We start from the raw sequence: 12,509 nt of genomic DNA on the forward strand, positions 1-12,509 counted from the left end.
GGGGCATGGAAGTATTTTTCTCTGCTCATACAGTGCTGTCGACAGGAGTAATAAATCACACACTTAGAAAAATGTGTTTGTGTGGATATACAGTTGAAGTTGGAAGTTTACATACACCTTAGCCAAATACATTTAAACTCAGTTTTTCACCATTCCTGACATTTAATCCTAGTAAAAAATCCCTGTTTTAGGTCAGTTAAGATCACTACTTTATTTTAAGAATGTGAAGTGTCAGAATAACAGTGATTTATTTCATGACATTCTCAGTGGGTCAGAAGTTTACATACTCAATTAGTATTTGGTAGCATTGCCTTCTATTGTTTAACTTCGGTCTAACGTTTCGAGTAGCCTTCCACAAGCTTCCCACAATCAGTTGGGTGAATAATGGCCCATTCCTCCTGACAGAGCTGGTGTAACTGAGTCAGGTTTGTAGTCCTCCTTGCTTGCTCATGCTTTTTCAGTTCTGCTCACAAATGTTCTATAGGATTGAGGGAGGGCTTTGTGATGGGCACTCCAATACCTTCACTTTGTTAGCCATTTTGCCACAACTTTGGAAGTGTGCTTGGAGTCATTGTCCATTTGGAAGACCCATTTGACCAAGCTTTAACTTCCTGATTGATGTCTGCCAGGACCTGGTTACGAGCTCGGGTCTCCGGTGTGAGAAACAGTCACTTAGCAAACTGAGCCACTAATAGTCGGCAGAACCCAGAAGATGAGGCAGACACAGCAGTACTTGAGACGGTGTTTTAATAAAGTAAAAAGGAAAGTACTTCAGGCAAAAATATAAATCCACAACGTCAAAAATTGAAAAGGTAAATCCACAAGTTGGTAGGTACAGCAGGGAAAAAGCCTCAAGATAATCAAAAATAAATGAGAATAAAAACAGTACCACAAGAGAGTCCAACTGGAGTAACAACTGTTCACAGCATCACTGGGGCTGGGTACTAACATTCAAACACAGAGCAAAGAACTGAGGAAAACTAAGGGTTTAAATACATTCAAGGGAAATGAGGCACAGGTGCAAATAATAATCTGGAAACAGGGGAAAACCAAAGGGTCAAAAAAGCACAATGGGGGCATCTAGTGGCCAAAACCGGAACAATCCTGGCCAAATCCTGACAATGTCTTGAGATGTTGCTTCAATATATCCACATATTTTTCATTCCACATGATGCCACATGCACCAGTCCCTACCGCAGCAAAGCACACCTAGAACATAATGCTGCCACCCCTGTGCTTCACGGTTGCGATGGCATTCTTCGGCTTGCAAACCTCCCCCTTTTTCCTCCCTACATTATGGCCGAACAGTTCTATTTTTGTTTTATCAGACCAGAGGACATTTTTCCTCAAAGTACCATCTTTGTCCCCATGTGCAGTTGCAAACCGTAGTCTGGCTTTTTTATGGCAGTTTTGGAGTAGTGGCTTCTTCATTGCTGAGCGGCCTTTCAGGTTATGTCGATATAGGACTCGTTTAACTGTGGATATAGATACTTTTGTACCTGTTTCCTCCAGCATCTTCACAAAGTCCTTTGCTGTTGTTTTGGGATTGAGTTGCACTTTTCACACGAAAGTATGTTCATCTCCAGGAGACAGAACACGTCTCCTTCCTGAGTGGTATGACTGCTGCGTGGTCCCATGGTGTTTATACTTGCGTACTATTGTTTGTACAGCTAAACGTGGTACCTTCAGGCGTTTGGAAATTGCTCCCAAGGATGAACCAGAATTGTGGAGGTTCACACCTGGACATGTTTCTTCTGGTGTTTTTCATAGTCAGTAGAAAGGCCTCTTTAGTGTCCTCAGTTTTCATAACTGTGACCTTAATTGCCTACCGTCTGTAAGCTATTAGTGTCTTAACGACCGTTCCACAGGTGCAGGTTCATTAATTGTTTATGGTTCATTGAACAAGCATGGGAAACAGTGTTTAAGCACTTTGCCATGAAGCTCTGTGAAGTTATTTGGATTTCTACAAATGATCTTTGAAAGACGGGGTCCTGAAAAAGGGGCGTTTCTTTTTTTTGCTGAGTTTATAAGGGGACATTTACATTTACATTTAAGTCATTTAGCAGACGCTCTTATCCAGAGCGACTTACAAATTGGTGCATTCACCTTATGACATCGAGTGGAACAGCCACTTTACAATAGTGCATCTAAATCTTTTAAGGGGGGGTGAGAAGGATTACTTTATCCTATCCTAGGTATTCCTTAAAGAGGTATACCTAGGATAGGATAAAGTAATCCTTCTCACCCCCCTCCCCCCCTTGTTCGTTTTTTTTTTTGCAGTACAAGGGGAGGGTCGATTGAAAATATTAACATTGTGGAGGATGGTGCATTTCTTTTATGACACATCAGTTGTTTGTTGACAGTGAGGAATGAGATCTGGCTGTTCTTTGTCAAGGGGCACTGCAAACAAGGAGGTCAAGTTTAAGAGGGAGAGCGTTGCTGGGAGGTGTAATTTTCCCACATTTGCTTTGGCAGAACACCTGAGATCAGGGGAACTTTTTGTCCCTTTTCTTACTCCAAAAGAATCCAGGATAGCTGGCTGGATATGAGTTTATCTAGATCTAAAGGTTGTCAGTAGATACACAATACCATATCCTCCTCATAGGACAACATCAACCATAGACTGTACATCCACAATAATGCACTATGTTGTGCTCCATTTGATAAACCTTTGAAAGCAACACTAGAAGCCTAGCATCAATTTTGTGAATGGAGGCCATGGCAGGATATGATTTTGTCCTTCTGGCTAACACAAGTCTCTCATGACAGACTGTTACATAAATGTAATGTCTGTTATATAAACCTAACGTCTGTTCAGATTAATGCTGGAGCATCCACTATAAAAGGCCCTACAATTGGGAAGTGAAGAATGGTCAGACTTCGTTTGCCCTGCCAGAAAAAACGAAGCAATCCAGAGAGACTTCTGTGACCCTTCTAAGATACAAAGGTGCAGTATGTTATGTCATATTAAACTAGATACAAATAATTTGCAGTGTGAATGAAGTACATTCTTGTCATGGGGATTGATTGCTTTACCATTTACATTTTCTTATGGCTTCACAGTGAGGGATCCAAGTGTGTACATTTTGAAGTCATGAGCCACGGATTCAGTGAAGATCCCCTTCCACCTTCCATCCACACTTCCCCCTGTGGTCTGCCATTACTGATACTGGAATCAGGGTCACTTGTTTACATGTGGTTGTTCTGTTTAGGTTTACAGGAAGGTTAATGTTCAGATTTTTGTTTCAGCAGTGACAATCATTTTGTTTCCCCCTCCTGCAGACAGTCACATCTTCTGAGTTCTGACAGGGACTATCAGAAGGTCCAGAGACTTTTCAACAATGAGGGGCTTCCAAATCACCAGCATCGAGAGGGTCCAAAACAAGGACCTCTGGGTAGTCTTCCAGTGGTATGTTTACATCAACTCTCACACACAATCCCAGCGTGTTACTTCCAAAATGTTATATAAACCCTGGCTTGAACAAGATTATGGGGAAGCAGCTGTTTTTATCCCTCTTTCTTTAAGAAAAGAGATTTGGTGAAGTAAAAAACAATGGAGGTCAAAACAGCAAGGAGCTACATCTCTTCCACGGAACGGACCCAAAACACGTAGAGGCCATTTGCAGAGATAACTTCGACTGGAGGCTGTGTGGAACCGACGGAACTGTGTATGGCAAAGGTACCTCATGTTAACCTTCTGTCAGAAGTGTATTCAGATTTTAGAAACAGTCATTATCTCACTATAGTCTTGTCATTTTACTTTACTGATGATCTTCTCTGTTAATGTTAGGGAGTTACTTTGCCAGGGATGCCAAGTGAGTGAGGTCCATGTTTGTTTTCGGGTGGTTGTTGGCGACTACACAAGAGGGAACCTCCATCACCCCCCAAAAAAAAGGTGAGGGAACCCCCACTTTCTATGACAGCTGTGTGGAAATGTCCTGGAACCATATATGTGGTGTTTAAAACGAACCAGGTGTCCCCCGAGTTCCCCATTAAGTATGATGATGGCGTCATGCACTCGTCCTCTTCGGCTCCAGCTCCCCCCAAAACTGTCTCTATCCAATCCACTTACATAGTCCAATAACCAACATCCAACCGGATTCAAGCAACAGCTGCTCCTACACTTTGAGTCCATCTCAACCTGCCACCACTTCCTCTAATCCAAGCGATTCTCTTCCCCCTTCACGTCTCCCAAAACCTGCCTGAACTCCATTGGGATTCAGTCAATCTGTAGTCCTCATGAAGCCAGCCCCAAGTTCTCAGTTGTTGGATACCACCCTAGGCTAAGCTAATTGGTCTTACACTCCCTTATTCTGCAAACTCCCTCAAAAACTCATTATCCAAACCATCACCCCCTCTCGTACACTTACTACCCCACCCAGCAGCCTCTCTTATACAGTCACTACCCCAGCCAGTACCCCCTCTCCTACACTCCCTCCCCCAGCCAGTACCCCCTCTCGTACAGCCAGTACCCCATTTTATACACTCACTTGGCCACCCAGCATCCCCTCTCGCACACTCACGCCCTCACCCAGTGCTCCCTCTCACACACTAACTCCTTCAGCCAGTGCCCCCTCTTACACACTCTCTCTCTCAAACAGTGCCCCCTCTGCCCACACCTTGCTGTTTTGGGGCGGCAGGGTAGCCTAGTGGTTAGAGCGTTGGACTAGTAACCGAAAGTTTGCAAGTTCAATTCCCCAAACTGACAAGGTACAAAACTGTCGTTCTGCCCCTGGACAAGGCAGTTAACCCACAGTTCCTAGGCCGTCATTGAAAATAAGAATTTGTTCTTAACTGACTTGCCGAGTTAAAGGTCAAATTTAAAAAAATATATATATTTTTTAAACTTGCACACTCACTACCCCTGCCAGCACCCCTTCTCGCACACTTTCCGTTCAACTGACACACCCTCTCAGCAAGAGCTACTCGCATTCCCTCTGCCAGCAGTACCTCTCACCCACTATCCCCTTCATCCTCATTGAGCACACCTTACCACACACTTTCTCACTCATCATAGTCCCCCACTTACATTTAAGTCATTTAAGTCATGATGAGGGCTTACACAGACTCTTCCACACTCTCGGGGTCTCACCACTCCACATCGAGCACTACTTCTGACACATCTTCTGCTACTATCACATCATCTGGAGTGCAGGAGTTAAACATTTTGCTGGTCAATTTGTAGTGTTTCTGAATGATAATTCCATTTTCATGTCAAATATGCATCGTTGGTGTGTTAAACCCTTGCAACAAGCAAGAATGATGTTCAACACAGGAGGTTGGTGGCACCTTAATTGGGGAGAACGGGCTTGTGGTAATGACTGGAGAGGAATTGGTGGAATGATAAATACATCAAACATGGTTTCCAGGGGTTTGATGCCATTCCATTTGCTCCGTTTCGGTCATTATGAACCATTCTCGCCTCAGCAGCCTCCTGTGATGTTCAACTAGTAACAGGGAATATGATGAGCACGTTTCCTATGGTCTGCTGACACATTTAGTAAAGTAGTTGGATTTCTGTGTTTAATTAAATAAACTCTATGACCAATAGAAAGTAATTGACTAGATGTGAGGAGTAATGCAGAATAAGTAGGGTGCATCTCAGCAACTTCGCCCCTAGGGGGAAGCAAACGCCTTAAAAAGTAGACAAAACATGAACGTTTTATTTTATGCAGTGGTGCATTCCGAAACTATTATGACTGCGTTTACACAGGCAGCCCAATTCGGATTATTTTGTCAACACTGAACTACACATTATATAATAAATGCCATTTAGCAGACACTTTTATCCAAAGTGACTTACAGTCATGCGTGCATTCCCTTAACGTATGGGTGGTCCTGAGAATCAAACCCACTACAATGGCATTACAAGCACCATGCTCTACCAATTGAGCTAAAAAGGACACATTTCAAAATGTAATCCATAAATACAATTTATTTACATATAAGGTAATTTCCCTCTAAATAAATACAATTAGACTACCAAGGATTATAGATTATCTAGTGATGCCATTGATGTACTTTTTGCTTTCATTTTAGCAAACTGTGATCTTGTCCTGGGTGGAGGTGCGCGTGGAATGGAGGTCATAGAGCCGACCCAGGGTGGTGGATGAGGGACGTAAGTCATCAGGCCTGGCTGAAACGATGGATGTGTCAAGAAGTTAAGGGAGCCAAACTGTGCAGAAGCATGTGTCAAGGTAGGTCTGGGGGTTCTCTGTCTTGAAGGGTTTGAAACAGAGGGATTGGAGGGAGGCCTGGGTGGGTTTGAGTAGTGTGAAAATAGTGGCTGGGTACTGAGTGTGGGCTGGGCAAAGGCAGGTCCTGTTGGGCAAGGAGATCTGAACCTTGCATTGTTGGGCAGCACAGGGGTGGCTGGTGAGCGTAGCTTGACTGGAATAGATGTCCAGTGCATGTTGTGGTGGCTCTGGTTCTGGACAAAGTTAGGTGGTGGAACATAGGTCCCAGGCCTGGACCCTTCCCTGTACTGAATAAGGTACTCTGGGTAAACCTGATGCTTCCCGACCACCACAAATACAGAGGGGTTGTAGATATCATCCACACAGCTGTCATAGGAGATGGAGATACACAATTAATCTTCTCCTTTCCCCCTTCTGATGACCAAGTGGCGAATCGCATCTCTGCATGTCTGGCAGACATATCAGTGTGGATGACGGATCACCACCTCAAGCTGAACCTCGGCAAGACGGAGCTGCTCTTCCTCCCGGGGAAGGACTGCCCGTTCCATGATCTCGCCATCACGGTTGACAACTCCATTGTGTCCTCCTCCCAGAGCGCTAAGAACCTTGGCGTGATCCTGGACAACACCCTGTCGTTCTCAACTAACATCAAGGCGGTGGCCCGTTCCTGTAGGTTCATGCTCTACAACATCCGCAGAGTACGACCCTGCCTCACACAGGAAGCGGCGCAGGTCCTAATCCAGGCACTTGTCATCTCCCGTCTGGATTACTGCAACTCGCTGTTGGCTGGGCTCCCTGCCTGTGCCATTAAACCCCTACAACTCATCCAGAACGCCGCAGCCCGTCTGGTGTTCAACCTTCCCAAGTTCTCTCACGTCACCCCGCTCCTCCGCTCTCTCCACTGGCTTCCAGTTGAAGCTCGCATCCGCTACAAGACCATGGTGCTTGCCTACGGAGCTGTGAGGGGAACGGCACCTCAGTACCTCCAGGCTCTGATCAGGCCCTACACCCAAACAAGGGCACTGCGTTCATCCACCTCTGGCCTGCTCGCCTCCCTACCACTGAGGAAGTACAGTTCCCGCTCAGCCCAGTCAAAACTGTTCGCTGCTCTGGCTCCCCAATGGTGGAACACACTCCCTCACGACGCCAGGACAGCGGAGTCAATCACCACCTTCCGGAGACACCTGAAACCCCACCTCTTTAAGGAATACCTAGGATAGGATAAAGTAATCCTTCTCACCCCCCCCTTAAAAGGTTTAGATGCACTATTGTAAAGTGGCTGTTCCACTGGATGTCATAAGGTGAATGCACCAATTTGTAAGTCGCTCTGGATAAGAGCGTCTGCTAAATGACTTAAATGTAAATGTAAATATATGGTGTGACTTCCATCTTTTGAGGTGGGGCAGAGGTAGCTGGAGTGTCCTTGTGTGTAGTTTCCCACCAGCACACGACAAACAAACATGGACCTGACTTCTGACTGGCTGGTGTAGCTGTGGGAGAACTTGGCATCCTTGGAGAAGTAGCTTCCTGGAAAGAGATGGGTTAGAATTAGAACAATCACAGTGACAGTGTGACATTACAGATACATTTGTTTTGTCAACTTTTCCACTGTATTTTCACATTGTGACGTGAAAGAGCATAGAAACAAAGATGTGGTCCAATGCCATTTCCACGTAACATACATTCTGATATAAACTTAAAAATCTATTAGATATCACGTGAAATGCAGAACTCACCTTGCCCATAGGGCGTTCCTTGTGTTCCACCCATCCTCCAGTCTATGTTCTGCAGGCATATAGCGTCCACGTGTTTAGAGTCTGTTCCATGGAAGAGCTGCTTCTCATTCTCCTTCCCTGCGTTTGTCTTTCTCATCACATCTCCTTGCCTTGGGAGAGGAACAACAGATGCATTTGTCAGTATCTTCATTGGCATGTCACCTCATAGCATTTGCATGTGTTTGCTGCTAGAAAACTAGAAATGACCATTTACCATTAACATGCTACATCTGTTTGCATATGGTATGTTGTCACTGCTTTGATTAACGCAGACAATGCGAATATATTTCTTGGGTAGATTTACATTTCTTTTGGCATGAGGAGTTGTGATTCTTACCACGAAAAGACCTCCCACAGGATCCGATTTTGCACCCTCTCAATAGTCGTCACACTGAAGCCAGTCATAGTTTGATGGAAAAGATCCAGAATATTCTTGTGCTCAGCTGAGGAACTCTGCACAGCAACCCTCTAGAGAGAATTAGTTTGAAAAGAACACCTCCTTTTACCAATGTTATAGCTTTATGTTTCACTGCCTTCTGACCAGATGGAAGATCTTATGAGTTAGAACATTATTATGAACCTTGAATCCAGTTTCAGGTACTGAAGATTTATCCCAGTGATTTGGTAAAGCTTTGGATTTCTGCAGGCGGTTGCCAGAGTCTTTTTTGCTGAGGAGGAGTAGAGAAAGTTAGACAGCATTATAAGAAAATACAGGTCAGTACAGTATAATCTCAGCCACCTGCCAGCTCTCTCTCTCCGAATTTATATCCAATAGCAATTGAGCCCGGAGACGAGGATGGTGTAGGCTACTCTACAAGGTCCCTTACCAACGTGGGTTGTCACTATCATCAATTGTATCCCTGATTGCCTGGATGTTGCGGTAGGTGGACAACATGGATGCCACCAGTTCATTAGGTAGTCCCCTCTGCTGTAGGGTGTTGAGCGGGTGGGGCTCGTAGAAGTCGTGAGACCTGTCACAGTCCACCTCTGCAGCACAGGTTCCTGTAATGTAGCGCTCACAGACGTGGAGTCTTCTGCATTTCTCCTTGTCAGGACAGTATCCGTACTCTCCACTACCTTTGTTGTATGTGAAGCAAACCTGGAGACAAACACAGACCACTCCTGATGAGGGCTTGATAAGGACATTGGATAAGTGCAAACTCTGTTTAAGTGCATCAGAGTCCCAATTCAAATTCATTATTTGTACAGATATCTGCATGCTCAGTTTAGTACACACACTTGGATGACAGCCCCAAGTCTGTGCATTTATCAGTAGTCATTTTGGACATGGGGAAATAAACATTGAATATACAATGCCTGTGAATCAAAAGTAAGAATCAGCTTGTGTTCCCTTCTGGCATTGCATCTTTATGTCACACCCTGACCATAGAGAGCTGTTTATTCTCTGTTGGTTGGGGCGTGATAGTGACTAGGGTGGGTCATCTAGGTGATTAATGGTTTATGTTGGCCAGGTATGGTTCCCAATCAGAGACAGCTGTTTATCGTTGTCTCTGAATGGGGTACATATTTAGGCAGCCATTTCCTCATTGTGCTTTGTGGGATCTTGTCTACGAATAGTTGCCTGTGTGCACACCAATAGCGTCACGGTTTGTTTGGTGAGTTTTGAGTAATTAAAATATGTGGAACTCTACGCACGCTGCGCTTTGGTCCAATCATTATGACGGACGTGACACTATGCGTGTATTCAACTTGAATTGTACAGAGGCTGACAAACAGTGCATTCAGAAAGTATGACTTTAAAAAAAAAGTTTGTTACAGCCTTATGTATTGAATGTATTATAATGTTTTCCCCCCTCATCAATCTACACACAATACCCCATAATGACACAGCAAAAACATTTCCATAATTATTCAGACCCTTTACTCAGTACTTTGTTGAAGCACCTTTGGCAGCGATTACAGCCTGGCTTCTTCTTGGGCGTGACACTACAAGCTTGGCACACCTGTATTTGGGGAGTCTCTCCCACTCTTCTCTGTAGATCCTCTTAAGCTCGGTCAGGTTGGATCGGGAGCATCGCTGAGCAGCTATTTTCAGGTCTCTCCAGAGATTTTAGATCAGGTTCGATCATTGGACATTGAGACTTGTCCCGAAGCCACTCCTGCGTTGTCTTGGCTGTGTGCTTAGGGTCGTTGTCCTGTTGGAAGGTGAAACTTTGTCCAGTCTGAAGTCCTGAGCGCTCTGGAGCAGATTGTCATCAAGCATCTCTCTGTACTTTGCTCCATTAAACTTTCCCTCGATCCTGACTAGTCTCCCAGCCCCTGAAAAACATGCCCACAGCATGATGCTGCCACCACCATGCTTCACTGTAGGGCTGGCGCCAGATTTCCTCTAGACGTGACGCTTGGCATTCAGGCCAAAGAGCTCAATCTTGGTTTCATCAGACCAGATAATCTTGTTTCTCTTGGTCTGAGAGTATTTAGGTGCCTTTTGGCAAACTCCAAGCGGGATGTCATGTGCCTTTTGCTGAGGAGTGGCTTCCGTCTGGCTACCCTACCACAAAGGTCTGATTGGTGGAGTGCTACAGAGATGGTTGTCCTTCCGTAAGGTTCTCCCATCTCAACAGAGAAACTCTAGAGCTCTGCCAGAGTGACCATCGGGTTCTTGGTCACTTCCCTGACCATAGCCCTTCTCCCCCAATTGCTCAGTTTGGCCGGGCGGACAGCTTTAGGAAAAGTCTTGATGGTTCCAAACTTCTTCCATTTAAGAATGATGGAGGCCACTGTGTTCTTGGGGACCTTCAATGCTGCAGAAATATTTTGGTACCCTTCCCCAGATTTGTGCCTCGACACAATCCTGTCTCGGAGCTCAACGGACAATTTCCTACACCTCATGGCTTGGTTTTTGCTCTGACATGCACTGTCAATTGTGTGACCAGGGCGGCAGCATAGCCTAGTGGTTAGAGGGTTGGACTAGTAACCGAAAGGGTTGCAAGTTCAAATCCCAGAGCTGACAAGGTACAAATCTGTCGTTCTGCCCCTGAACAGGCAGTTAACCCACTGTTCCTCATTGAAAATAAGAATTTGTTCTTAACTGACTTGCCTAGTTAAATAAAGGTAAGATAAAAAAAAATATAGACAGGTGTGCCTTTCCAAATCATGTCCAATCAATTGAATTTACCACAGTCGTGTTGTCGAAACATCTCAATGATGATGAACGGAAACAGGATGCACCGGAGCTCAATTTCGAGTCTCATAGCAAAGGGTCTGAATTCCTATGTAAAAAAGGTATTTGTTTTTATGTCGAATACATTTGCACAAATTTCTAAAAGCTTGTTTTCGCTTTGTCATTATGCGGTATTGGGTGCAGATTAATGAGGGGAAAAAAATATTTAATCCATTTTAGAATAAGGCTGTGACGTAACATTTTGATCAAGTCAAGGGGTCTGAATACTTCCTGAATGCCTATAACGCACATACTGGGGGTAAAAGGGCATTGTCATTCTGCAGCAGTAATGTAAACAGCTCCTTCCTGTCCAGTTCTTCCAGGTGGTGCTCTCTCAGGACTCTGATGTTGTACTCTGACGTTAGCTCATGGCAGAGACGGCATCCTTGTCTGGAAATCACAAGAAGAGCGAGAGCCGATTTCTTATTTAGCTCTTAATTTTTGTAAAAAAAATGTTTTTAAATCGCTTAAATGTCAAATCTACAAACTGCCATGAACTTGTAGCAATTGACATTCATAGTGTAGTGCATTACCTCTGTCACATTCTGTAAGACCTTGTGAATTTAGAAAATGGAAGACATAAAATAGAAGTAAAATGACTGCAAGAGTAAAAACAAAACAGAAAAGTAAAAACGGTTTACCTCTCATTGGATGGACATGTTCCATACAGGTAGAACTTACACAGGTGTAAATTGCTGCAGCCACTACATCCTTTAGCTCTGCATAACCTCATCTTCGTCTGGGCAACTATCAGTTTGTTTCCCTTAGAGACAGCCCTGTTAAACATCTCCTGATTCCCTAACACACTTTCCAGGTCATCTTCTGTGGTGCTAATGTTGGCACGCAATTCTCCCAGCTCAAAGGACCCATTATGGGCACAGAGGACCTTGTAGATCAGAGCCGTTGGATCCATGTCAGTCACCGTACAACACATGACTGTTGGTCCTTGCAATTACATGAACTGTACATATATAATCAAATATGAAGTCGAACTCTGCTCTCCATTAACTACAAAACAGATGACCAGCATGCGACAACCATTTCTGACTAAATGAAACTTAGTGTATTTAACCACTCCCCTATTATGAAGGTAGCCAAGTATAACAAACAGGCAACAGAACACACTAATGATGGTACACAGCCTTTTAAATTCGTCACATTGAACTCTGGCCGAGTGGCATGTGGAACATTCATTTACATCACAATAGGCCTGTTAGACACACAGTAGCAGCAGTAGTTAATCATTGATTCAGTTTAAAATCAATAAAGATATTTGTCAAAAAATGTTTGACATTTAAGTGTTTCAAAATCTCTTAGAAAAGAGTAGGATTGTCCAAATTAAAACATCCACAA

General features: G+C 44.2%; 1 protein-coding gene across 1 annotated transcript; it reads right to left on the reverse strand.

Moving 5' to 3' along the window:
* Positions 1–5,640: 5,640 nt before the first annotated feature.
* On the reverse strand, positions 5,641–12,241 carry LOC118392490 (protein mono-ADP-ribosyltransferase PARP12-like). The gene is made up of 7 exons (XM_052460392.1): positions 11,798–12,241; positions 11,411–11,546; positions 8,800–9,071; positions 8,553–8,640; positions 8,310–8,440; positions 7,934–8,082; positions 5,641–7,724 (listed from the first exon to the last, which is right to left on the reverse strand). The coding sequence occupies exons 1-7, from the start codon at positions 12,088–12,090 to the stop codon at positions 7,492–7,494; spliced, it is 1,302 nt and encodes a 433-aa protein (XP_052316352.1). The 5' UTR covers positions 12,091–12,241; the 3' UTR covers positions 5,641–7,491.
* Positions 12,242–12,509: the final 268 nt, after the last annotated feature.

This window comes from Oncorhynchus keta, chromosome 13, assembly GCF_023373465.1.
Source record: "Oncorhynchus keta strain PuntledgeMale-10-30-2019 chromosome 13, Oket_V2, whole genome shotgun sequence".
NCBI classification, from domain to species: Eukaryota; Metazoa; Chordata; class Actinopteri; order Salmoniformes; family Salmonidae; genus Oncorhynchus; species Oncorhynchus keta.